The following is a 26,335-nucleotide window of genomic DNA, read 5'->3' as shown; positions in this document are numbered from 1 at the left end:
TGTCATGTGACCTCCCAGAATCTTCCTCACCTCTCCGGTCAGCAGGTAGATGATCTCCAGGGTGAGGTTTAGTATCTTCTCAGTCATGTGACTCCGGTCCTCCTTCCTCCTCATTGGTGCCGTCATTTGATCTATACAGGTCTCCCTGTAGGCAGATACACTTTGGAAATTAAATTAAGAATTATTTGGATGGTGTTGGTCACACAATAATAGGATGTGGATGTGAGGGGGGTAATGGAGGGGATGGTTTCTGTACATTTAAGGACTACTAACCCAATGGGAACAAATTTAGGCTGAACTGTTTAGTGTTTGATAGAAATTCCTGTTTCTCTGTTGGGTTTATTTCTAAACTGTTTTTTTATTAGGTAGCACTTATCCCTGAAGGGGTCCTTGGAAATAAAATAGATCTCCCTTACCTGTCCAGAGGCTGCCAGCCCGGATACAAGCTCCAGAACACGCTGACAAAACTCAGGCTCCATCTAGGCGTGTCTTTTTAATGTAGAGGGAACAGCAGACTCTGTATGAGCAGTCACAGTCCTTGTAGCAACCTCTGGCGTCTAACCATCAAAGTACTGGCACCCCTGGAGCTCTAGAGAAAGGGACCTCTTGACAATGTCAGCTTCCCTAATCGGCTTCCCTGACTCCCCAGCTGCTCAGGCTCCACCATATTCATGGGCAGGTTCAGCCACCCTGCCAGGCCTCCTGCCTGGGGATTGGTCCAAACTTCCATCTACATTTAGACTCAGCCTCCTTACCTCCGCCCACTAGCTTCTAAAAGTTTCCAGGGACCTACATAACCACAGAGAAGTTATAAAGGACTGGTCTGCAGAGCCTTTCAGCCTGACCTGAATCTGAGTTCCAAAATACATTTACCTAGACTAGTTGCACACTGGAAGGTGCTACACTCACATACCTCTGTATTCTGTGCCTGTAGGAATGAAGCCTCGAGAGTTCTCGGGGGGAAAAAATGCAAGTGAGTAGACTAAATTAGCAGAAAGAGATCAGTAATGCCATTCTAGGAATGTCTAGAAAGCATGCCAATGTAAAAAAAAAAAGTTCCTGACAGAAATGCACTCCAAACCTCAATTCTGGTGCGACGGTGTCCTCTGTTTTGTGCTGGTGGGACACTAGAGGCCAGAGATCGCCATTATAATAGCTAATTGGGTTATATATACATACAACCCAGGAATCAAACCCATATGTTCAAGCAATTAATGGTAGAATTATCCTATTGCTAGCGGCTGTGTAAGAGAGTTTAATCACTTGACCACTGGGCACTTAAACCCCCTTCCCAACCAGATCAATTTTCAGCTTTCGGTGCCCTCACACTTTGAATGACAATTACTCAGTCATGCAACTCTATACCCAAATGAATTTTTTGTCCTTTTTTTCACACAAATAGAGCTTTATTTTGGTGGTATTTAATCACCGCTGGGTTTTTTATTTTTTGCACTATTAATCAAAAAAGACTGAAAATTTGGTAAAAATTCTTTGTTTCTTTTAAAATTTATTGCAGAGTATTGGTGAGTATTGGCATATTATTGATGAGTATTGGCAGAGTACTGCAGATTATTGGCACTGAGCAGCTCTGTGGGCACTTCACATCCAGCCCGCAGCGCTGCTGTCATCTCTCCCCCTCTCCCCTCTCTGTACCGATTGGTACAGAGAGGGGAGGGAGGAACCGGCGTCATGACGTGACGCCAGTTTGTTTACATGTGAACGCTCCATCATTTGACAGAGCGATCACGTGGTAAACGGTCGCTATCAGCGGCTGTTTACCGTGAAGCGGTCACTCATGTTCCCGGGTGTGCGCCCCAGGGGGCGCGCGGGAGCAAGATTCAGGGAGGACGTCCATGGACGCCCTCCCAGAATAAGCCGACCGCGATGTAGCCGTCTTTCGGCTATGGCCCGGTCGGCATGTGGTTAAATTCAGTTGAAGTAACTTGTTTGGTTTGCATCTAAAGAAGAAGTCACCTTCGAAAACATGTTATGCATCTAGGATCCCGGTGCGATCCTAGAGTTGCCACCTCATCCCTTTAAACCCAGTGATGTCACTGTCACTCTCTGCAGTAAGAGAAGGGACTGGATTGGATAGCAGGAAGATGCTGCTGGTGGAATAGAGCACTGAGGGGGAGGTGTCTGTTCTCTTCCCTCCAATGGAAGCCCAGTGTGGGTAGGCGGACGACAGAAGGGGGTGAGGGGTTTGTTCCCTTGATTGCCAAGTATACTGTTTTAACCAGGACATTATACAGAATAGTACCTAGGGCTCTAAATTCCAGCAGAATCGGGCACTGCCAGACCCTGTGTCATGGCAGAGGCTCCTCTACTACCCCCAGAAACTTCAGTGTTTTCCTCCCTCTGACACCAATGATGGAACATATTCTTCATGGCAGGCTGGGAAAAGTTTTCTACCTCCTCACTAAGGATGAGCTCCGGTCGTGTTCGCATGGGCCACATGCAGAGCCCGCCAGGAAGTCAGCGCAGCGCTGCGCTAATCACAGGCAGTGAGACATTGTCCCGGTGTGCGGCTGCAGAGATCGGACAATGTATCACTGCCTGTGATTAGCGCAGCGCCGACTTCCTGGCGGGCTCTGCCCGTGGATCATGTGAACACGCCTGAGCTCATCCCTACTCCTGACCAGCAATGTAAGGGGCTCTATGCTCCATAATCCTGACCCCTGCACTCTATCATTGTGTTGGCTGCATATTGTAATGATTGCCCATTTGCTGCCTGTGTAGTGTAATTATTGTCCTTTGTAGGCCATGTATGGTCAGGATGGTCATGGTCTTGTCAGTGCTGTTTGTTTGGAGGACCATATTACTAGAATTTATCTCCAAAACAAAGAAAATATTCCGGCCCCGTAAATGGTGAAATGTTCTGCCCCTGAAGGGGTTAATCTAGGTTTCCACACTATATATGTGTGTATCATCATCTGCTGGAGATAAAAGACATCACAGTGACTATGGAGGAAGAGGACGGACATGACGGGGGGGTTACTGGGTGTAAATAGAAAATAAGATCTTATTACCTCCTCTGCAGCCACTTCCAGCAATGTCTTCTTTCTACTTCCTCCCGACTCACCTCTCACCTGAAACTTCCTGTCTGTACCCGACATCACTTCCTGTCTTCCATAAAGACTTCCTGTCTTCGTAGAAGTGAGATCACCACCTTGTGGAGCTCCAAGGAACTGCAGCCTCGAGAAACGTCTCATAGGCAGTGTTTTTTTTCTTTTTTTTTATCCATAATTTTTTTATTTTATCAAAAGAGAACATAGCAATTAAGATTGTTGCAAATGGTACATATCATTGTAATGAAAAAAACATTGTAAAGGCAATAATATAAAATAGGCTTCGTTCAAATCTTGATGGCCCAATCCAGCCTACCCCCAAATGGGTTCACACTGTAGGTCTGGGAGGTCACCACATTGAGCCGCTAGTATTGACCTTGAGAAAGATCCCATTATACATAGAACTATAGTGGTCCTCATAGGCAGTGTTTTTCAACCTCTTTTCAGTCAAATCACACGTTAGAATTGTGTACAATACCAGGAGCTGTGTCCGAGCACAAGCACTTTTTTCCATGTTCCTGCATGTTGCATTTTTGCAAAAAAAAACAAACCATTGCCGGCAATAATAAATTGGAAAAAAAAAAACGGCAAAGGGGGTCCCCTCCAATCCATACCAGGCCTTTCATGTCTAGTATGGATTTTGAGGGGAACCACACGCCAAAAAAAAAGGTGTCTCCCCCCCCACCCAAAATCCATACCAGACCCTTATCCAAGAATGCAGCCCAGCAGGTCAGGAAACGAGAGGGGAACCATACCAGGTCACATGCCCTCAACATGGGGGGGTGGGTGGCTTTTCCTCCCCACCCCAAAGCACCTTGTCCCTGTTTTGATGGGGACAAGGGCCTCTTCCCGACATCCCTAGGCTGTGGTTGTCAGAAGGGGGCAGAGCGGAGGTAGCCTCCTGGGAGGCAGAGTGCTTTTATTTTTTTCAGGTCCAGCGGGTCTTGTGATTAACGATGGATGTACTGTACATCAAGGGACACTATTTTTTTAATAAAGGACTTGTCAAAAACTGCTTCTTGTGTTCTTTACGTTTGACACTTTTTTAGTAAATGATTAGGAGTACGATGTACCCGATACCCAGTCACATAGGGGGGAGGCCGGGATCTGGGTGCCCCCTTGTTAAAGGGGGGTTCCAGATTCTGATAAGCCCCACGCCTGCAGACCCAGACAACCACAGCTCAGGGTTGTCAGGAAGAGGCCTTTGTCCCCATCAACATGGGAACAAGGTGCTTTGGGGTGGGGGGTGCAGAGCCCCATGTTGAGAGCATGTGGCCTGATATGGTGGGGGGGGGGGGGCGCTCGTTCGTCCCCTTTCCTGGCCTGCCAGTCTGCATGCGCAGATAATGGTCTGGTATAAATTTTGAGGGGACCCTACAGCGTTTTTTTTTTTTTAAACATTTTCCTATTGCTGGGAAATGCCAGCATTCTTTATCTTTACATTTTACCTTTACTTGATCTTAACATTCTTTATCTTTATTTGCGCCCTTAACAACCATGAGTTATCATTTGTCAGCTTCCCCACTGACAGATGATGACTCATGGTTGTTAAGGACGCAGGTGGCCAGCTTCCCGGCCCACTGCTTAACAACCAGCTATTTCTTCACACAGAATTCGGATTGGTTGATTATTTTTCAACTGATCTGAATTCTAATTGTTCTGAAAAGTTCGTTGTGACAGACCTAGCTGGGACCGAGGCTCTTGGAGGGGACTGAATGCGAGCCTCTTGCCTTGCGATTATGGGCCCTCGCATTTGGGGGAACGGTGCTCTTTGTGAGCTGTATGCCTGGGGACCCCTGAAGTGGTGTTACTTGGATTCAGGTCCGTGCCCCCCCCCCCCCAAGACACATAGACTCTGGATTTGTAAATGCCATGTTAGCAATAGACTAAGGCCGCGTACACACGAGCGGACTTTTCGACATCCAAAGTCCGACGGACTGAGTCCGTCAGACTATTCGATCGTGTGTGGGCTGCAACGGACTTTAGCTTCGCTAAAGTCTGACGGACTTTAGAAATGAAGCATGCTTCAAATTTTCCCGACGGAACTCCGCCGGACCCGGTCCCCTTCGAAAAATCCGCTCGTGTGTATGCTACTCCGACGGTCTAAAACCGACGCTAGGGCAGCTATTGGCTACTGGCTATGAACTTCCTTATTCGAATCCAGTCGTACGTCATCACGTTCGACTCCGTCGGAGTTTGGTGTGATGGTGTCCAAGTCCGTTCGGTCGAAAAGTCCGCCAGAACTCCGTCGGAACTCCAGCGGAACTCCGGCGGAACTCCTTTGGAGGTCTGTCGGACATAAGTCCTCTCGTGTGTACGGGGCATTAATCACACTATTGGGACACAAACTCTTAGATGCTAATGTCATCACCTCTAGCCATCCTGACTGTCTTGTATAATGTTGTGTAAATTAGTCTAGTCTTAGTATTGAGTATTCACACATTGTTGTTTGTGCTAATTAACCTGCAATTGAATTCGGCAGGAGCCGAAAAGTCTTATCCCTCAGTCAACTAATCTGAGTGTTGATTTAGATAATTAGCTAATGCTAATTAGGTTAGGTTTTAGTCACCCCGCTGTATATATTTTGTGTGAGATCTCAAATAAAGGTCATTCCTGATGTCTTCCAAGCCTGGTGTCGTCTAGTTCTTGGGGGTTTCTATAGCCAGATCCATTGGACTTGTGTTCCAGGACTTAGGAAACAGTATATAGACGGAAGCACTCAATCGGAGTGTGGGATCGGTTCCGTCACATTGGTGGCAGCAGTGGGTTGCTTCCTGCAGTCTGGGACATCCAAACCTCCACTGGGATCCAAGATCAGGATAGCAGACTTCAGTCACCCCAGCGGAGATATGAACCTGGCATCAGAGTTCCCAGGGCTGCTGCGGATCGTCCTTTCAGCATACACCAGGACTGTGTCTGAGGATGAATACCTGGAGCTCAGGCAGTGGATTCGGGTGGAGCTCTGGATTGGGGCCCTCCAGCTCACTGGTATAAAACAGGGCAAGTGCTTTCCAACCCAAGAGCAACGGGCCAGTGACCAACAGGCATTGTGGATGGCATTCCTGGGAGAGCGGCCCCAGGAGCAATGGGTGACTGAGTTGGACAGGCTGGTCCAGCAGGAGATAGAGCTGGACAATCATTATCGGGCTCTGCATTGGCACGCAGAGCAGGGATATTTAGGGGAGACAACAGAATGCTCTCTGGAGGGATATGACTTTGGAGGCTCTGGATTGCTGTGGGAGAGCCTTACAGATTGTTTTGTGTTTGGCGATGAAGGGGAACCTACCGTTGAGGACCTGCGAGAATATAGAGAGGCTATGCTCGGTCTTGCAGGGGTATCAGAGCTTAAACCTGATCTGGACCATTTGTTAAGGAAGGAACAGCATCTGGAAAGGGCATACAGGAAACTGCTAGAACATGTTCAGCAGCATGCCAGAGAATCGGCAGTGGAAACTCTGGAGATTGTTGTCCCCAAACCTGAAGTTCTGACAACAGAGCAGAGTTCTGATAACTTCTGCCCAGCACCAACAGAGGCTTCAGCCTTCTTAAGAGAAGATGTAGTCGGCCTTTCTCCCACAACACTGACAGGGACATGTGATTTTCTGCCAGCAGCATCTATGGAGTTACAACAAACTTCTCCAGCTGAGGATCTGGTAACTGAACGGAGGGTCCAAGACCTCTGTCCCACACTTTTAGCAATTCCAGAGACTGGGGATTTAATAGACGTTTCTGTAGAGGAGGAACCACCTAGCAAACCCCCAGCAGAAGTGCTGGTAACTAGACAGAGGGTCCAAGACCTCTGCCCCACACCTGCCGCAAGTCGAGAGACCCAGGGTGAGGAGGTGGCAGTCTATCACGAAGCTGCAGATCAGGATCCAAGGAGAGGATGCAGTCGTCACCTCGCAACTGCAGCTTGATCTGGTGTCGGTGGATGGGCCTGTGGTCTCCACTGACAGAACACCAGCAGAAGTGCTGGCAACCGGGCAGAGTGCTACCAACCTCTGCCCAGCACCTGCAACAACTTTGGAGTTCCAGGGAGCTGGGGCAGTCAGCCTCTCTCCCCAACTGTTAGCTGGAGCAGATGATGTAGGAAAGCACCTACGCCCAGCTGAACTGCTGGCAATGGAACAGAGCACTGCTGGTCTCTGCCCACAAACAGTGGACAGATTTCCTGTAAAGGTGGATGGGACTTCAGTCTCCACCTGTATACCCCAGGGATTCTGGGCAGTAGGCCCAGATGCCCAACAGCATGACGGACTGAGCCCAACCACCCTGTCTTCTCTCCTGCGGCTAAAGGGACTCCAGGGGGAAGGACTGGTCCACACCTCTCCCCTGCATCAGGCATGTTCTCTGAGAGAGGCAGATGTTGGCTGGGTGAGGAATACTCTGTTTGGGACACTTTTTATCTGGGGTACTGTGTGGATACCAGCATTAGAGGACTGGATCCCCTGACTAACTTCGGAGTCAACCCATCTGGGGTCTCCTCCTGTGTTAGTCTCCTGCCGAAAGGGGAGAAATGTGACAGACCTAGCTGGGACCGAGGCTCTTGGAGGGGACTGAAAGGGAGTCCCGGAGCAGAGGATCAGCGCAGGGACAGCATGACATGTGCGGACTGCACAGTCACGCTGTCAGGGGGTAGGCTGAGGCATGTTCCTTTAAGAAAAGGGGAGGTGCCTCAGCAGGAGAAGAACGGTTTGCCGGGAGAGGAAAGAGGCAAGGGGAGGAAGTGACGTCAGTCGTGAGCGGCGGGGAGAGAGATTGCACGCTCCCACCGCTCTGTCCTCCTTCCCTTCCTTAATGGCGGCTCCGGTGGCACTAACGGCGCTCGTAGCGCAATTGCGGGAGGTGGCGGCAGCACAAGGGGCAGACTGGCTGCACGCCCAGGTCGCAGCTATACTCCAGGACGCGGGATCGGCTCCGAACGGGGGGGACGCGGAGGCTCCACGTGTGCGGCGTTCCCGGCCGCCGGAACGCTACAGCCCGGATGTGGTGCAGGGGGAAGGGGGAGCGGAGCACGCACGGGCAGCGGAGGGGAGGTAAGAGCCAGGCACCCCCCAGAGACCACCAACCCCAGGGATCTAGGAGGGGGGTCGGCAGGACGGCTCAGCGCAGAGGCCGGAGCTCAGTGATGGGTGAGACCAACGCGACACAGGGATCTGCCCCCCCGGCTCGTCGCAGGTGCCGTGAGCAGTCGGCCGTGGCTGCAGGAGGGAGCCCAAACAGCCAGGCGGCCCAGCGGAGTGCAGCAACGCTTCGGGGGGCTGGCCAGGTGGCCGAAGCGGCCAGCAGCCCAGACAGGTCCAGAGGGAGGTTCATGAGGAGCGCGGTGACGGCAGTGTGCGGGAGCAGTGCGGGGACGCCACGGGCCCAGAGCGGTCGGAGGAGCCAGAGTCCATCTAGGCGGCCAAGGCACGGGTCTGACGGTCCGGCGCAGCGCAGAGGACGCGAGACACGCCGCAGATCCCCAGCAGCCAGAGCGGGACCCTCTGGGGTGCAGACAGCAGTCGTGCAGCAGGTGGAGGCCAGCGACAGATCGGAGGGAGAACTGTCCAGGTCGGAACGGGACGAGGACCAGGGACATTCGGCAGCGGTGGATATCGGTGGGGCGGCTGATGGGCCCAGTCCTGGGCAGCCCGGTGAGTGCATTCCTACTTTATCTGTTTCTGCTTTATTAGAACAGTTATTGGAGCGGGGTAAGGCAGATGGGCCCACCAGGGAGGGTAGTTCTTCGGGGGTGAGTGGGGTACAACACCATTCGGGGCAGCCCCAGGAAGCGGGGCAGGGGGCGACAGGCTTGCAGGATTTATTGCTGGGTTTGCGGGAGCTGGTGCAGCGCTTTGAGCCGACGGCGGGGGACAAGTCATCGCCGGCCCAGGCGTGGGTCCCGTCAATGGGTAAGGAGGGTACGACACCGGTTCCGCCAATGACCGCGGTCACGAATAGGGTGGAGGCCGTGGCGAGCACAGCGGACACAGTGACGGCGGTGGACATTGCGCCCGCGGCAACGGCCAGCGTTACGGCTACAGCTGGCCAGGAGAAGACGGGGGACAAGAAGACGGAGTCCGTCAGGTTGGCGGACTCGGCCAAGAGCGAGGTTTATGTTTGTTTTGAGGGCCCTTTGGGAGCCCATCTCAAAACGGAAGTGAAGGAGAAAATTTGGAAAGGGGAATATGTGGAGATATTCACATTACTGCCGCTTGAGAAGTTCAATCTGGATAGATTGAAACCAGAGGAGAGCAAGAAGGAGGATGAGGAAAAACGCAGATACCGCCTGATTCTGCGGACGTTCTCAAATTGGCTGCAGGCGTTCGCCATCTTGGCGAGCGTGGTGGGGGAAAAGGCCCCCGAACATTGCTCTGCGTTGTTTGTGTATTTAGAGGCGATTAGTGAGGCGCACCGGACGTATGGCGGCGTGGCATGGCTGCGCTATGATGAGCAATTTCGTCAGCGGATGGCCGTCAGACCGTCGCTTCGCTGAGACCATAAGGATATTAGCCTGTGGATGAAGCTGATGACGGCGGTGAGGGCTCCTAACCAGTTTTTTCAGGGGGGGGGTCGGGGGTACCGCAGCTCCAGGACAGCCGACCGACAAGAAATGGGGCTTCTGTTGGCAGTTCAACGAGGGCACTTGCAGGTTCGGCGCCAACTGTCGGTTTAAGCACACGTGTTCCGGCTGCGGGGGATCACACGCCCTCGCCAAGTGCTTCAGGAGAGGGAAGGGGCGGGGCGGAGAGCCTGTGAATAAAAGGGACGACGCCGGTGCGGGTGGAAAGGATGCGTCCTTTCCTCGGTAGGTACCCCGACCGTCAAGCGGCCCAGCTATTGGAGTCAGGTTTTGCGCAGGGGTTTAAAATTCCTTGCCACCTGGCGGTAACCCCTCCCATAGTGAATAATTTACGGTCAGCCCTGCTGCATCCGGCAGTGGTCACTGAAAAAATTGACAAGGAAGTAAAATTGGGGCGCATGGCTGGCCCGTTTGCTTCAGTTCCTCTGCCGGGCCTGGTGGTGTCCCCATTGGGTGTAGTTCCCAAGAAGGAGCCAAATAAATTTAGACTGATTCACCACCTGTCATTCCCGAAGGGGGGATCTGTCAATGATTCGATTGCACCGGAGGAGTGTGCGGTCACATACACTTCGTTCAATGCGGCGATATCATGGGTTCGTCGATACGGCCGGGGGTCCCTTATGGCTAAGGCGGATATTGAATCCGCCTTCCGGCTTTTACCGGTTCACCCTGACAGCTTTCGTTGGCTAGGTTGCACGTGGAATGGGGCGTATTATGTGGACCGTTGCCTCCCAATGGGATGCTCGATCTCCTGTGCTTTCTTTGAAACGTTTAGCTCCTTCTTGGAATGGGTGGTGCGGGACGTCTCGGGCATTAACTCGGTTGTCCACTATCTGGACGACTTTTTATGTGTCGGCCCACCGGGTTCCAACGTTTGTGCCGTCCTTTTGGGGACGTTGCAGCACATAACGGAACGGTTTGGGGTCCCGTTAGCCCCGGGCAAGACGGAAGGCCCAACGTCCAGCATAGTTTTCCTCGGAATTGAAGTGGATTCCATGGGTATGGAGTGCCGATTGCCGTTGGACAAACTGGAGAATCTCAAGGAGGCAATACGTGGGACCATTGGGCGGCGGAAGGTGCAGCTGAGACACTTACAATCGTTGTTGGGGAAGCTAAATTTTGCTTGCCGAATAATTCCCATGGGCAGGGTGTTTTGCAGGCGGTTGTCAGCGGCAACAGCAGGGGTTAAGGCCCCCACTCATTTTGTGAGTCTGACCTGTGAGCACAGGGAAGATTTGCGGGTGTGGCACGATTTCCTGGAATCTTTTAACGGGCGCGCCTTGTGGATGTCGGGCCCCATCAGCAATTGGGATCTTGAATTGTTTACGGACGCCGCGGGATCCACGGACTATGGGGCCGTTTTTCAACGGCAGTGGAGCGCAGCTAGGTGGCCCGTGTCTTGGGGGGAAGCTGGGTTCTTGAAGAACCTAGTCCTCCTGGAACTGTTTCCTATTGTGGTGGCAATGGAAATATGGGGGGAATCGTTCCGCAATCTGAAAGTGCGGCTCAACTGTGATAACATGGGGGTTGTGCAAGTGATCAATCGGTTGTCAGCCCAGTCGGTGCCGGTGGTCAGGTTGCTGAGACACCTGGTGCTGCGGTGTTTGAAGTTGAATGTTTTCATTTACGCTGTGCATTTGCCGGGGGTGGAGAACACTGTAGCTGACGCTTTGTCTCGTTTACAGTGGACCAGGTTTCGGGAGTTGGCACCGGACGCGGAGCAGCAGGGGGTCGCCTGCCCCGTCTGGATGTGGAACGTTGCCTTGGGGACGCAGCTAGGTGGATTCAGCGCTCAGTGAGTAAGGCCACGTGGGACGCCTATTCTAAGGTATGGCGGGAATGGTATGCATGTTTGCGCAGTCTGGAGATCTCCCCACAGGGCCAGGAGTTAGTCCACGCGGTTCTCTATTTTCTCAACCTGGGTTTTGAGCGGGACATCTCGGCAGCTGCCATCAACAAAAAACTGGCTGGTTTGGCCTTTCTCTTCAAGTTGCAGGGGCAACGTGACTATACAAAAGAATTTTGGGTGAGGCAGACGGTTAAGGGTTACAAGAGGGCACATAGGAAAAGGGACGGGCGGCGCCCTGTGTCATTTGGAATACTGCATGTTCTGTTTCGGCAGCTCCCCACCCTTTGCAGTTCGGAGTTTGAGGGTGCCTTATTCAAAGCGGCCTTTGCATTGGCGTTTTTTGGGGCGTTACGGGTGGGGGAGTTAGTCAGCCTAAACAGGCACAGGGGGGGCTACAGGCAAAGGACTTGGAGTACTTACTCGATTCGATCAGGATACGTATAACCCGGTCAAAGACGGACCAGGCGGGTAGGGGTGTGCAGATAGAAATTTTTCGTCTTCCTGGGTCCCACATTTGTCCGGTGAGCGCGGTGCAATATTACAGGGACTTGCGGCCAGGGTTTAAAGGTTCATTTTTGATGCATGCAGATGGTTCGGCCTTGTCGAAGTTTCAATTCATTGCAGTGTTCAAACGAGGTTTGGCCGCGGCTGGTTACGATCCTACGAACTATGCATCCCATTCTTTCCGCATAGGAGCCGCGACGGAGGCAGCCAGGGCTGGGCTTAGCCAAGAGGTGGTGAAGCGTATCGGGAGGTGGGATTCGGACAGATTCAAACTTTACATTCGGCCGCATTTGTTACAGACTTGTTAAGCAGTAGTTGTTGGAATTCGTGTGGTTTTCTTTGGGGGGGTAACTCATTATTTTGTGTTTGTCATCTTTTTTTCACAGGTATGGAAGTGGGCCTGGTTTGGATCTTGGGCCATTCCTTCGTTTACTGGGGTGCCAGGCGAGCTGATGTTCGGCCGAATGGTAGGCAGTTGGGTATCCCCAGACACGAGGCTCAGGTCAGATGGATCGGGGTTCCGGGCATGCTTTGGAACAGGGTGAAGTCAGAGGTCAACAGGTTCGCCCGCTTAGATAGGGCACCGGATGTTTTGGTGCTACATGTGGGGGGGAATGACATGGGGGCTAGGTCCATGCGGCAGTTGATAAGGGACATCAAATGTGATTATTTACGGCTACAGGCAGCATTCCCGGGCATGGTTATCGTATGGTCAGACATGGTGGGCAGGACGTCCTGGCGGTGGGCTTGGTCTGCTAAAAAGGTTGATAGGGCCAGAGTTAAAGTTAACAAGGAGGTTAGCAGGTTCATTGTTCGGAATGGGGGTGTGACCATACGGCATAGAGAGTTGGAGGTGGACACATGGAGGTACCTCAGAAGTGACGGGGTACACCTTAATGAGGTTGGAACCGATCTTTGGGCTCTTGGCTTGCAGGAGGGTGTACAACGCGCTTTGAGGGTGTGGAGGTGCTCGCAATAGTAAGGTCTTACTCCTTGCGTGCTGTGGCAGTGGTTTGGGTCTGTGAGGAAGAGGAGGAGATGTATGTTATATGGAGATATAACATGGTTGTTACCCAGCTGGGGTATCAGGTACCTTCCGGTTACAAGGGATTAACCAGGAAGGGGTGGAAAAGGTAGGTCACTGTGAAGGTTGGGTACCGTCTTACAGTCAGGGGTTTGCGACTGGAGACCTAAAAGTTGATACAAAGTTTGTCGCAGTGACCAGTGGTGTGTGTCCCCCCTACAAGACCCATAAAAAGTACAGAGAAGGTTATTATAAAGTTTATTTTAAAATGTTATTTATTTATATTTATGGTAATTTTGTTAATAAAAGGCCGGCAAGGCCATTTACTCCAATACCTTGTTACGTTTTTTGTGGGGAGGGATTGGAGATTTTATTAGGGGGATGTAAGGGACTGGGGGGATAAGTCCTTCACATGTCATGCGAGCCTCTTGCCTTGCGATTATGGGCCCTCGCATTTGGGGGAATGGTGCTCTTTGTGAGCTGTATACCTGGGGACCCCTGAGGTGGTGTTACTTGGATTCAAGTCCGTGCCCCCCCCCCCCCCAAGACACACAGACTCTGGATATGTAAATGCCATGTTAGCAATAGACTAAATCACACTATTGGGACACAAACTCTTAGATGCTAATATCATCACCTCCAGTCATCCTGACTAGGGATGAGCCGAACACCCCCTGGTTTGGTTCGCACCAGAACTTTCGAACGAACCCAAAATTCATACGAACTTTAGAACCCCATTGAAGTCTATGGGACTCGAACGTTCGAAATTAAAAGTGCTAATTTTAATGGCTAATATGCAAGATACTGTCCTAAAAAGGGTTTGGGGACCTGGCTCCTGCCCCAGGGGACATGGGTCAATGCCTAAAATGTTTTTAAAAATGGCCATTGGAGCACTGACTTTAATGACGATTAAAGTGAAAAAAAAAAGTGAAATATTCCTTTAAATATCGTGCCTGGGGGGTGTCTATAGTATGCCTGTGAAGTGCCACGTGTTTCCCGTGTTTAGAACAGTCCCTGCACAAAATTACATAAATAATAACGTCATTTAAAACTGCTTGCGGTTTTAATGTTATATCTAGTTCCTGCAACATGGATGAAAATCATTGAGAAAAATGGCATGGGTAGCCCTCCCTGCCCATTACCAGCCCCTTTGGGTCTTGTACGGATATTAAGGGGAACCCCGTACCCATATTTAAAAAAAAGGAAATACGTGTGGCCCCAGGCCCTATATACTCAGAACAGCAGTATACAGGCGGTGCAGACAAGACAGGGACTGTGTAGGTTTGTTGTGTTAAGTAGAATCTGTTTGTAATTTTGAACTGGTACATTTTTAAAGTGTAGCTCCAGTCAAAAAAATCAATTTTTAAGCTTTTTGGAAAACATAGGGAAGGGTTATCACCCCTGTATAATTTTTTTTGCCGTCCGTCTTTTTTCATCTCACTTCCTGTTGTCTCCTTCCATTTGCAAGTAGGAGACGTTTCTAAGTTGGATGTTTGAAAGTAGGGGCCTGCCCTATATGCTCTGCAGAAATGGCAAAACAAGGTGTTGGTGTTGCCACAACATTGTAAGCCCTCAAAGTGACTCTTGGTGGGCGCTGGAGTGCCCTGCTGTGAACGATTATATCAAGAATTGTAATTACACGCCATTGTTGAACAGTGGTAGAAAAATTGGGCCTTTGGTGGTTGTTGGTGCTGGTGCTGGTGCCACAACACTATAAGTTCTCACAGTTACTCTCGGTGGGCACAGGAACGGGCCCTGCTGTGAAATATTATATCAAGAATTGTAATTACATGCCCCTGTTAAACAGCGCCTTAGGCACTGGTGCTGGTGCCACGACACTGCAACCTCTCCCATACACTCTAGTTGTAGTGCAGGAATGAGCCCGGCTGCAAAGCATTGCATCAAAAATTTTAATTAAACACCCCTGTTAAACAGGGGCTGAAAAATTGGGCCTTAGGCACTGGTGCCACGACACTGCAACCTCTCCCATATACTCTAGTTGTGGTGCAGGAATGAGCCCTGCTGCAAAGCATTGCATCAAAAATTGTAATTAAACGCCCCTGTTAAACAGGGGCTGAAAAATTGGGCAGGTGGCATCACCCAGAACCAGAAATGTTCTTCCAACATATCAGCGGAGGAGGAAGAGGATAGACAATCAACATAACAGGACAGTCACTCAGCATCAGCATAGGCAGTCTTGAAGGGATGTGATATTTCAAAAAAAATTATTCGGTTACATCAGCTTCAGGTACTTGGTAGCTGTGGGTGATCCAAGACTGATTCATCTTGATGAAGGTCAGTCGATCAACTGATTCGGTGGACAGGCGCACCTTGTGATCAGTAACAAAGCCACCATCAGCACTGAAGGTGCGTTCCGAAAGAACGCTGGATGCAGAATAGGCCAGTAGCTCAATTGCATACTGTGCAAGCTCTGGCCAGTGATCCATCCTCAAGACCCAGTAAGCCAGAGGATTTTCATGGGGAAGGTGTCCAAGTCTGACCTTGCCCCTAGGTATTCCTGCACCATGTAAATCAGACGCTGGCGATGGTTGCTGGAACCGATCATACCTTGGGGCTGCGGAATAAACAATTGTCTAAACGCATCGGTCAGACGGCCACCTTCTCCACCGCTCCTTCTGACCGATGCCTCAGCAACACGTTGTCCAGGACCAGGAGTTTGTAACCTCCCAGTCTCTGGGAACGCGTTGCACAGACCTTTCTGCAAGGCCTCCCGGAGATGTCTCATCCTCTGCTCCCTCTGCGACGGCAAGATAAGGTCGGCAACCTTACCCTTGTACCGTGGATCAAGGAGAGTGGCCAGCCAGTAATGGTCCCTCTCCTTGATCCGAAGAGTACGAGGATCCTTCTGCAGGCTTTTCAGGATCAGGGAGGCCATGCAGCATAGGTTAGCTGAGGCATTCGGTCCGGAGTCCTCTGGGTCACTAAGGACATGATCCACAGCTACCTGCTCCCAGCCCCATACAAGTCCACGGGTTTCTTGGGACTGTAAATCATCCCTACAAGACTGCTGCTGATGCTGAGTGCCAGCCTCCACCTCCATGCTGACACAATCATCCTCCTCCTCCTCCTCATCCTCTTCCTGTGTGATGGGTGGCACAGCAGGAACACTGTCTGGATAAAGGGGGCCTTGAGAGGCAAGGAAGTCCTCCTCTTCCTGCCTCTGTTCTGCCTCAAATGCCCTGTCCATTATTCCACGCAGCATATGCTCCAAGAGGTGTACAAGAGGTACAGTGTCACTGATGCATGCCTTGTGGCCTCCTCAAACGGTGACAGGACAGTGCATGCATCCCTGATCATGCCCCACTGGCGTGGTGAGAAAAAAACCGAGCTCCCCTGACCCTGTCCTGGTGCCTTAGTCACACAGGTACTCATTGATGGCCCTCTGCTGCGTGTGCAGCCACTGCAGCATGGCCAACGTTGAGTTCCACCTGGTGGGCATGTCACCTATAAGGCGGTTCTTGGGCAGGTTCAACTCCTTTTAGAGCTCAGCCAGGCGAGCACAGGCATTAAATGATCGGCGGAAATGCACACAGACTTTCCTGGCCTGCTTCAGGACATCCTGTAAGCCAGGGTACCTGTCCAAGAACCGCTGCACCGCCAGATTAAGGACGTGAGCCACACAGGGCACATGGTTCAGTTGTCCCTGTCGGAGGGCGGAGAGGAGGTTGGTGCCATTGTCGCAAACCACCATTCCCGGCTTAAGCTGGCGTGGCGTCAACCACCTCTCGGCCTGCCCCTGCAGAGCTGACAAAACATCTGCCCCAGTGTGGCTCCTGTCCCTCAAACAAACCAGCGCAAGCACGGCATGGCATTGTTTTGCCTGCGTACTTGCGTAGCCCCTGGAATGCCTACGGAGCACTGCTGGTTCTGAGGACAGAGCACTGGAAGGGGCCATGGAGGAAGAAGGAGAGGAGGGGGTGGAGGAGAGAGGTGTGTCACAACCAATAGTAGCATTTTGGGGCGTGGTGGCGGAACAACCTCCAACACTACTGCACCTTATCCTGCATCCTTCCCAGCTGCCAGAAGAGTGACCCAATGGGCCGTGAAAGACAGGTAACGTCCCTGTCCATGCCTGCTGGACCATGAGTCAGCGGTAATATGCACCTTACCACTGACCGCCCTGTCAGGCGAAGCAAGGACATTGCCTTCCACATGTCGGTAGAGAGCCGGAATCGCCTTCCGTGAGAAAAAGTGGCGTTTGAGGATCTGCCACTGAGGAACCGCACATTGTACAAACTCACGGAAGGGGGCCAAGTCTACCAACTGAAAAGGCAGCAGTTGAAGTGCTAGCAATTTAGCTAAGCTAGCATTCAACCGCTGGGCATGTGGATGGCTGGGAGTGAACTTCTTTTGGCGGTCCAGCAGCTGGGGCAGGGACATTTGCCTGCTATAATCGGATGTGGGTGTACTGCTAGCAGAGTGCCCGGAAGCACTTGGCTGTGACACACCTAATTCTACACCTTCATTCCTCTCAGAGCAGGTTTCAGAGAAGACTGAAGGTCTAGTGGGGTTGGAGATCCCAGCTGATGAGGAGCAAGGAGAGGTCCGCTTTGTTCTTTGGTGTGGGTCTTTGCGGTATGCTTGCCAACGAGCTGCATGGCAGGTCAACATATGTCTGGTCAAGCATGTGGTGCCCAAGCGGCTGATGTTTTGGCCACGCGAGATACGCTTGAGACATATGTTGCAAATAGCAGCGGTGCGATCTGATGCACTCGTCTCAAAAAAGGCCCACACCAAAGAACTTTTAGAATAACGCGCAGAGGCAGCGCCCTGCACAGGCGGAGCTCTGCGGTGTGATTCAGTCGGTGTGCTGCCCCTAAGCTGGCCCCCGGAGGGCATCCTGCCTCGTTGGACATGTGCCTCCTCCTCCTCCCTCCTACCAGGCACCCACGTGGAGTCAGTGCCCTCATCATCCCCTCCCTCTTCATCGCTGGAGCAAACCTGGCAATATGCTGCAGCTTGTGGAACATGACTGCCAGATTGCTGTCCTTCTTGAGCATCCCCTCTCTCTGTGCTCACGCTGCTGCCTTCCTCCAGCTGAGTATCATCATCAGAGCCTACAAAACACTGGGCATCCTCCTGGAGCATGTACCCAACACTGTGCTCAAAGAGTTCAGGAGACTCCTCAGGAGGACGTGGTGGGTCTAGGGAAGGAGTCACTGATGATAACATTGAGAGGAGGGAAGACGATGCGTTGGCAGCTGCTTTGCTAGTACCCTGAGCCTGGGTGAGAGAGGATGAGGAGGATGAAGAGGGCTTGGTCATCCACTCTACCAAGTCTTCGGCATGTTGCGGCTCAACATGTCCAGCTGCCAAAAAGAAGGACAAGCGTGTCCCATGGCCACGTGCTGATGATGACAATGCACCGCGTCCACGACCAGCACTGTTGTCTCTGGACACAGAGCCTGCTTGCCCTCTTTTATCGGCTCACGCCTGTCTGCCTCTCCTTGCTGGCCTTCCAGACATGGTAATGGCCTGAAGGGAGATGGGAAAACCAGCAATTGGGTAGTGTATATTGTGCTGGAGGCACACACAACACCCACTCCTGCAGATGGCAGATGGCTCAATTAGAGAAGAGCTATGTAGGTGGATATAACGGTGTATACTGAGGTCAGGGCACGCAGACAGCACACACAATCTCCTACAGCTGACTGCAAGCTCTATTTAAAAAGAGCAAGATAGCTAGCTATATAGGTGGATATAACGGTGTATTCTGCAGTCAGGGCACGCAGACAGCACGCACAATCTCCTACAACTGACTACAAGCTCTATTTAAAAAGAGCAAGATAGCTAGCTATATAGGTGGATATAATGGTGTATACTTCACTACAGAAGAGCAAGAACGCAAAATCGGCCGATAACAAACGGTATATACTGTGTTGAAGGTACACAGAACACCCACTAACTCCTACAGACGCCAACACACTACACAAGGCCGCCACGCTGGCGGCCTTATATAGTGTGGGGCGTGTACTACACAGCCTGAGCTATGATTGGCCACAGGCAGCTGCCGGCGCTGTGATTGGCCAAGCATGCGGGGTCACAGTGCATGCTTAGCCAATCATGAGCCAGCAATGCACTGCGATGGCGCAGTGCATTGTGGGCCGTGAGCGCCACACGAATTTGGCGCGAACGCCCCATAACGTTCGATATTCGCCGAACTGGCGAACAGCCGATGTTCGAGTCGAACGTATGTTCGACTCTAACACGAAGCTCATCCCTAATCCTGACTGTCTTGTATAATGTTGTGTAAATGAGTCTAGTCTGAGTATTGAGTATTCACACATTGTTGTTTGTGCTAATTAACCTGCAATTGAATTCAGCAGGAGCTGAAAAGTCTTATCCCTCAGTCAACTAATCAGAGTGTTGATTTAGATAATTAGCTCATGCTAATTAGGTTAGGTTTTAGTCACCCCGCTGTATATATTTTGTGTGAGATCTCAAATAAAGGTCATTCCTGATGATACCCTCCACACTCATCTCCTGTACATACTGCCCACTGTCATTCCCTCCACACTCCTCCCCTGTACATAATACCCACTGTCATATCCTTCACACGCCTCTCCTGTACATACTGTGCACTGTCATACCCTCCACACTACTCTCCTGTACATACTGCCCACTGTTATTCCCTCCACACTCCTCTCCCGTACATACTGCCCACTGTCATACCCTTCACACTCCTCTCCTGTATGAACCGCCCACTCTCATACCCTTCCCAAGCTCTCCTGTACATACTGATCACTGTCATACCCTCCACACTCATGTCCTGTACATATTACTGTCATTCCCTCCACACTCCTCTCCTGTATATACTGCCCACTATCATATCCTTCACACTCCTCTCCTTTACTTACTGATCACTGTCACACCCTACACATTCCTCTCCTATACATACTCATCACTGTCATACCCTCCACGGTCCACTCCTGTACATACTGATCACTGTCGTACCCTCAACACTCCTCTCCTGTACATACTGCCCACTGTCATACCCTCCACACTCCTCTCCTCCACACTCCACACTCTACTCCTGTATATACCGCCCATTGTCATACCCTTCACATGCATCTCCTGTACATACTAATCACTGTCATACCTTCCACACTCCTCTCCTGTAAATACTGCCCACTGTCATACCCTCCACACTTCTCTCCTGTACATACTGCCCACTGTCTTACCCTCAGCTGTCATATCTGCCATACATTGGTGACCAATGGGAAAAGGACCCCTTATATCAGTGTAATGTAATGGTCTCTTATATTGGAGACCAATGGGAGAAGGACTCCCTTATACTGTATCAGTGTTCTGTGTAGTGGTCACTTACAATAGTGTACAATGGGTGAAGGACCCCCTTATATCAGTGGCCAGTGTGAGAAAAAGATTTTTATGTTGTCATCAGTGGGAACATTTCTCCTCCTTACAGATCATTGATGCCAGTACCCTTTGAAGTTAAGTCTTGCTTATGTAGTTAATGTTTTGCAGAAAAGGCTTATATAGAAAAAAGAGCAAGTAGCTGTAGCTTAGCTTTAACCACAAGGCCAAGGCCTGGAACATACTGACGCCATAATATATTTAGTGTGAAAGTTGTTTTTATCAAGTAGTAATTAAGGGTGATGCATACTGTATAAGAAGATGAAATAGCCATATTTGGAGAATGTATTTGTAGAGTTCACTGAGCAAACCTTACGTAAAATGGAGCCTGTCCTTGTATGGTAATAAACCATGGGTGGGCAGGCTCGGTCATATCCTGATAATTTTTGTATTTAACCTCCCTAGTGGTCTGATTATGTCTGATTTTTGAATCTCAAAGCAGTACATTATTTTGCATGGAAATTTGTGGTTTTATATTGTAGGCCTGTAATTCTTAGCCCTTGTACACACGGTCGGAGAATCCGTCGGAAAGTGTCCTATCGGACCGTGTTGTCTGATAATCCGACTGTGTGTGGTATGCATCGGACTGATTCCGTCGGACCCAATTTTCCAACTTGTTGGAAATATTTCCCGACCAACTGGTTCGATCGGACATACTCCGATCATGTGTAGAGAATTTTGATCGGACCAAGTGCCACGCATGCTCAGATCAAATTCCTTCCTTCTGAATGATCTGATTTTTCGACAACTTAGTCCGACCGTGTGTATGCAACAGTTTCGGACAAGATCCGACGGACAAAATCCGACAGACAAAATCCGACGGATTTGGTTGTCGAAATCTCCGACCGTGTGTACAGGGGCTTAGACATACCGTAATTCTTAGGCATAACTCACTTAAATCTGTCCAAACAAGAGTCTAGTAGACATCCCGGGTATGATAAAGTTTGAAACAAGAAATCATAAATTATAATACAATAAATAACTATAAATGAATATAAAAAATAATAATATAATAATACATTTTATTCAATAATGTAATCAAATCAAAAACACTGAAATTTGTGCAAACAAGGGTACCATCTCCAACGTCACAATCAGGACAATGGAAATCGTCCTTCTAGTGCCCAGTTATTAACGGACATCATGTTTGTGAGACAAGCTAAAGGGATTGTGGGATGAGTAGTTCCACAGATGGATAATTGCTGCACATGACCCTGTACCTGGACTACATATCCCAGGGATCTTTGCTGCCAGAGAGATTGCTGGGAGGAATTATATAAGAAGCCAAAGCCCCACCTTACGGTCTCTTCCTCCTGGGTTTGACACAAGATGGACCTCTCCGTGCATGGGGAGAGAGAGGTTGCAGGCTACCACACAGTGTATCACATTCCAAACCGGATGACAGGGCTGGACTGGGACAGAAATTCGGCCCTGGACGTCATCCAGACCGGCCCACTTACGTTTTGAGTGTCCCATCAGCACTCCCTTACATCAGATTCTCATCATCAGCCCCTTACATCAGATTCTCATCACCAGCCCCTTTACATCAGATTCTCATCAGCACCCCCTTTACATCAGAGTCCCATCAGCACCCCCTTTACATCAGAGTCCCATCAGCACCCCCTTTACATCAGAGTCCCATCAGCACCCCCTTTACATCAGAGTCCCATCAGCACCCCCTTTACATCAGAGTCCCATCACCAGCCCCTTACATCAGAGTCCCATCACCAGCCCCTTACATCAGAGTCCCATCACCAGCCCCTTACATCAGAGTCCCATCACCAGCCCCTTACATCAGAGTCCCATCACCAGCCCCTTACATCAGAGTCCCATCACCAGCCCCTTACATCAGAGTCCCACCACCAGCTCCTTACATCAGAGTCCCACCACCAGCTCCTTACATCAGAGTCCCACCACCAGCTCCTTACATCAGAGTCCCACCACCAGCTCCTTACATCAGAGTCCCACCACCAGCTCCTTACATCAGAGTCCCACCACCAGCTCCTTACATCAGAGTCCCACCACCAGCTCCTTACATCAGAGTCCCACCACCAGCTCCTTACATCAGAGTCCCACCACCAGCTCCTTACATCAGAGTCCCACCACCAGCTCCTTACATCAGAGTCCCACCACCAGCTCCTTACATCAGAGTCCCACCACCAGCTCCTTACATCAGAGTCCCACCCCCAGCTCCTTACATCAGAGTCCCACCCCCAGCTCCTTACATCAGAGTCCCACCCCCAGCTCCTTACATCAGAGTCCCACCCCCAGCTCCTTACATCAGAGTCCCACCCCCAGCTCCTTACATCAGAGTCCCACCCCCAGCTCCTTACATCAGAGTCCCACCCCCAGCTCCTTACATCAGAGTCCCACCCCCAGCTCCTTATATCAGAGTCCCACCACCAGCCTCTTACATCAGCTTCCCTTCAGCAGCCCCCTTACATCAGAGTCCCATCACCAGCTCCTTACATCAGAGTGTCCCCCTCCCACATGTACTCACAGTTCTAAAGGCACGGCAGCCTCTCTTCTTCCTCTCTCCAGTCATGTGATAACAAGTGATAGGGGAGAGAGGAAGGAAAGTCTGCTGACCGTGTCTATCTCCCCCTGCAGGCTGGAGGGAGCAGAAAGCCTAATGCTCTCTCCAGCATATCACAGAAACTGCTCCTCCTGACAGGAGTGAAATCGAGATCACTCACTGTCAGAGAGGAGCGGCTACAGGACTGCACCAGACCGGCCCACTGAGCCATCGGCCCACCGGGAATCTCCCGGTAGTCCCGATGGCCAGTACATGCCTGCCGGATGAGCACCACTTTGGTCACCTGCCAACCTATGTTCTGAGCTTTGCAGCGGGAGATCAATACGGCGGAACCGCTGCACGCATGTCTCTACAGGGGCTGCTGTCTGAACGGCCTGGTCGCTGGTGAGAGGGCAGTCACCCACCTTTACAAATCCTTTTCTCACAGTTTCACTGGGACACTTTGCACAGACATCTTTTCCTTGGGAATACTTTACTGAGCCTACTGTGTCTTGAACACTGTGCATAGACACCTTATTGCTTGCTAATAAACCTTATTGGATACAATTAATGAGCTTCAACTTTCCGGTGAAAACCATCAGATCTGCAATGGGGACATTGCTGTCATTATTGCTACAAGGGTCTTTATACCATTGCCATTAAGTCTGACCTCTTACTAGGGTTAAAGGTTTATAGGCTGGCCGAGGTTTTCCCTTTAGAAGTTTGTCAGTATAACCATTTAACTTTATCTTTTCAGGTGCAAGCAGTACTCCACTGTACATATCTATATACTAGATTGTTTACCTGCAAAATTTCTTGACTTGTGTTATTGGGAGGAGTTCCTTTTCTGAGTTGGGGCTGTTGCCTAAAACTCAGCAGATCTATTACCTCCTCTTCGTGACAATATCTTCTTTGAACTGTCTTAGTAAACATTATCAGAATATAAACTCACAGAGTTGTCTGACTTATTGCTTTAAGGTGGTGCAAAGATGTCTGAATCCAGAGTGTCAGGTGGGTTGGAATATTCACCAGGTCATGGCAGTGCAGATGAGCATGTAAATCCAATCCAAGCAGCCTCTTAGGGGGTCATGCTACACGTACCACAGTCAATGGAGCACCAAGTTCGCACACCTCTGAGCAGTGGCGTAACTAGAACCTTCAGGGCCCCAATGCAAGAAACCATGAAGGGCCCCCCTGAACCCCAGCCAGGGCCCTTCCCTCCGAGTCCGGCGGTGGAACTCCAGGGCGTGGTCACAGGTATGACCTTTGTGGGCCCTGTAGTTCCACCACTGGTATCAGTATTTTTATTTTTATTTATTTTTAGGTGCCCCATTGGGGGACTGTCCCTAGGCAGGATGGGGTCCCCGTCCCCAGAAGAGATGAGGTCCTTTTCTCCAGGGCAGATGAAGTTACTGCCCCCAGGTGAGAAGGGGTCCCTGTCCCCAGGGGAAGTGGAGGTCCCTGTCCCCACGTGAGAAGGGGTCCCTGTCCCCAGGGGGAGATGGAGGGGGTATGTAATGGTGTGTGGGGTATGGGGTCCTCTCACTCACCACGACCAAGCTGTAGGCCATGCACTCATCCATGTTGGCCTGGGCTCCATCCAGTGTGCTGCACGGGCGATCAGCATATCTCCCAGAAAGACCTTTCATCATCTGTGTATGACGGGGAGGAGGGGGGGCTGGCAGACAAGCCTTCAGTGTCCTCCGGGGAGCCGGCTCTCATAGGGCTGCACTGCATCTGTGTGCTTAAAGTTTGTTTACCCGGGAAAAGTTTGCAGTGCAGAGTGGGCCGGACTCGGGGTGGGCGGGACTCTGGCTGGGGAGAACAGACATCGGACTGAGTGGCAATGCATGGAGCAGGAGAGGGGTACTCTGAGGAGCCGGCTGAGGACACAGGTCATGCGGGGAATGCACAACTAAAGAGCAGCCATATGTAGAGGGGGCTGCATGGGCCCCCTGCATCACAGGGCCCGGTTGCGGTCGCAACTGCTGCACCCCCTATAGTTACGCCCCTGCCTCTGAGCTCATGTCGCAAAATCATCGCTGTCGTCACTTTAAGTGTCTGATGATGAATTTCCCCATAAATCACTATCGCTCAATTCTGCAAGTGATTCTAATTCCCTAGCGCTGTTTTCTAGCTGGTCTCAAACCACTTTTGACTTAAAGGCATGCTTTTTGGATGCCATGGACGTTCTCAAGTTTCCAGGCAGAAAGAATGGCAGAAAAAATAGTAAAAGTGCAGGCAGGGCACTGGACAAAGCATTAGGGACAAAACTGAGGGGAAATGAGCCACACTCAGGAATACCACCAGGGAGGTTAAAGGGGTTGTAAAGGCAGAAGTTTTTTTTTATCTTAACGCCTTCTATGCATTAAGATTAAAAAAAAAACTTCTGTGTGTGTAGCAGACACCCCAGCCCCCCTAATTACTTACCTGAGCCCCATCTCTGTCCAGCGATGTCCATAAATGTCCAAGCCGTAAAAAAATACACTCCTCCAGATTGGCTGAGACACAGCAGGGGGGCCATTGGCTCCTGCGGCTGTCAATAAAAGTCAGTTAGCCAATCAGGGGAAAAAAGAGGCCAGGTCTGAATGGACACACGGAGCCAGTGCCCCCATAGGAAGCTGCTGACTGTGGGGGCACACGATAGGAGGGAGGAGCCAGGAGCAGCAAAGAGGGACCAAAGAAAAGGATGATCTGGCCTGCTCTGTGCAAAACCAACTGCATAGTGGAGGACAGTATAGTTTCAAGAAACTATTAGATAACCACCTGAACGACCGCAACATAAAATGTAATACTGACATATAATCACACACCTAGGTTGGACTTGATGGACTTGTGTCTTTTTTTCAACCTCACCTACTATGCAACTATGTTTGTATGTTTGTTTTTGTTTTTTTTTAAAACAAGGCTTTCCAATCTACTTTAAAGGGGTTGTAAAGGTAAATGTTGTTTCACCTTAATGCATTCTATGCATTAGGTGAAAAAACATCTGACAGTGCCTGCACCCCCAGCCCCCCCCCCCCGTTTTACTTACCTCACCCCTCAAAAATCCCGCGCTCGTCCCCCGACATCCTTTCCATTGTTCAGCCTGGCCGCTGATTGGCTGGAGTGGATGGATGGAAAGCAGCGCAGCCATTGGCTCGTGCTGCTGTCAATCACATCCACTGATGCGGAACACTGGGGGGCGGGGCCGTGTGATACAGCGAGTGGCTATAGCCGCCGGCTGTATCACGGGAGCGCGCCCGCAGGTGCTTCTCACCATGCGAGGGAGCTCGCAGGAACGTGAGACGCACCTGCGGGAGGAAGCAGAGACAGCCGCCGAGGGACCCCAGAAGAGCAGGTTCGGGGCCACTCTGTGCAAAACGAGCTGCACAGTGGAGGCAAGTATAACATGTTTGTTATTTTTTTATTTTAA

The 26,335-nt window shown here is 50.8% G+C and overlaps 1 protein-coding gene across 1 annotated transcript in view; it reads right to left on the bottom strand.

Annotated features, from left to right (window-relative positions):
- LOC143986867 (uncharacterized) overlaps positions 1–26,335 on the bottom strand; it is a 173,717-nt gene that overhangs the window by 7,786 nt on the left and 139,596 nt on the right. Inside the window, exons 21-22 of the mRNA XM_077485273.1 lie at positions 3,030–3,082; positions 31–145 (exon numbers count right to left, since the gene is read on the bottom strand). Coding sequence (XP_077341399.1) covers positions 31–145; positions 3,030–3,082 — 168 coding nt within the window. The remainder of the gene's footprint in view (positions 1–30; positions 146–3,029; positions 3,083–26,335) is intronic.

This window comes from Lithobates pipiens, unplaced genomic scaffold (assembly GCF_037356315.1).
Source record: "Lithobates pipiens isolate NorthernLeopardFrog02 unplaced genomic scaffold, aLitPip1_a1.2 Scaffold_18, whole genome shotgun sequence".
In the NCBI taxonomy this organism is placed as follows: Eukaryota; Metazoa; Chordata; class Amphibia; order Anura; family Ranidae; genus Lithobates; species Lithobates pipiens.
Note: the sequence above shows the minus strand (reverse complement) of the source record. Positions and strands in the feature narration are given on the sequence as shown.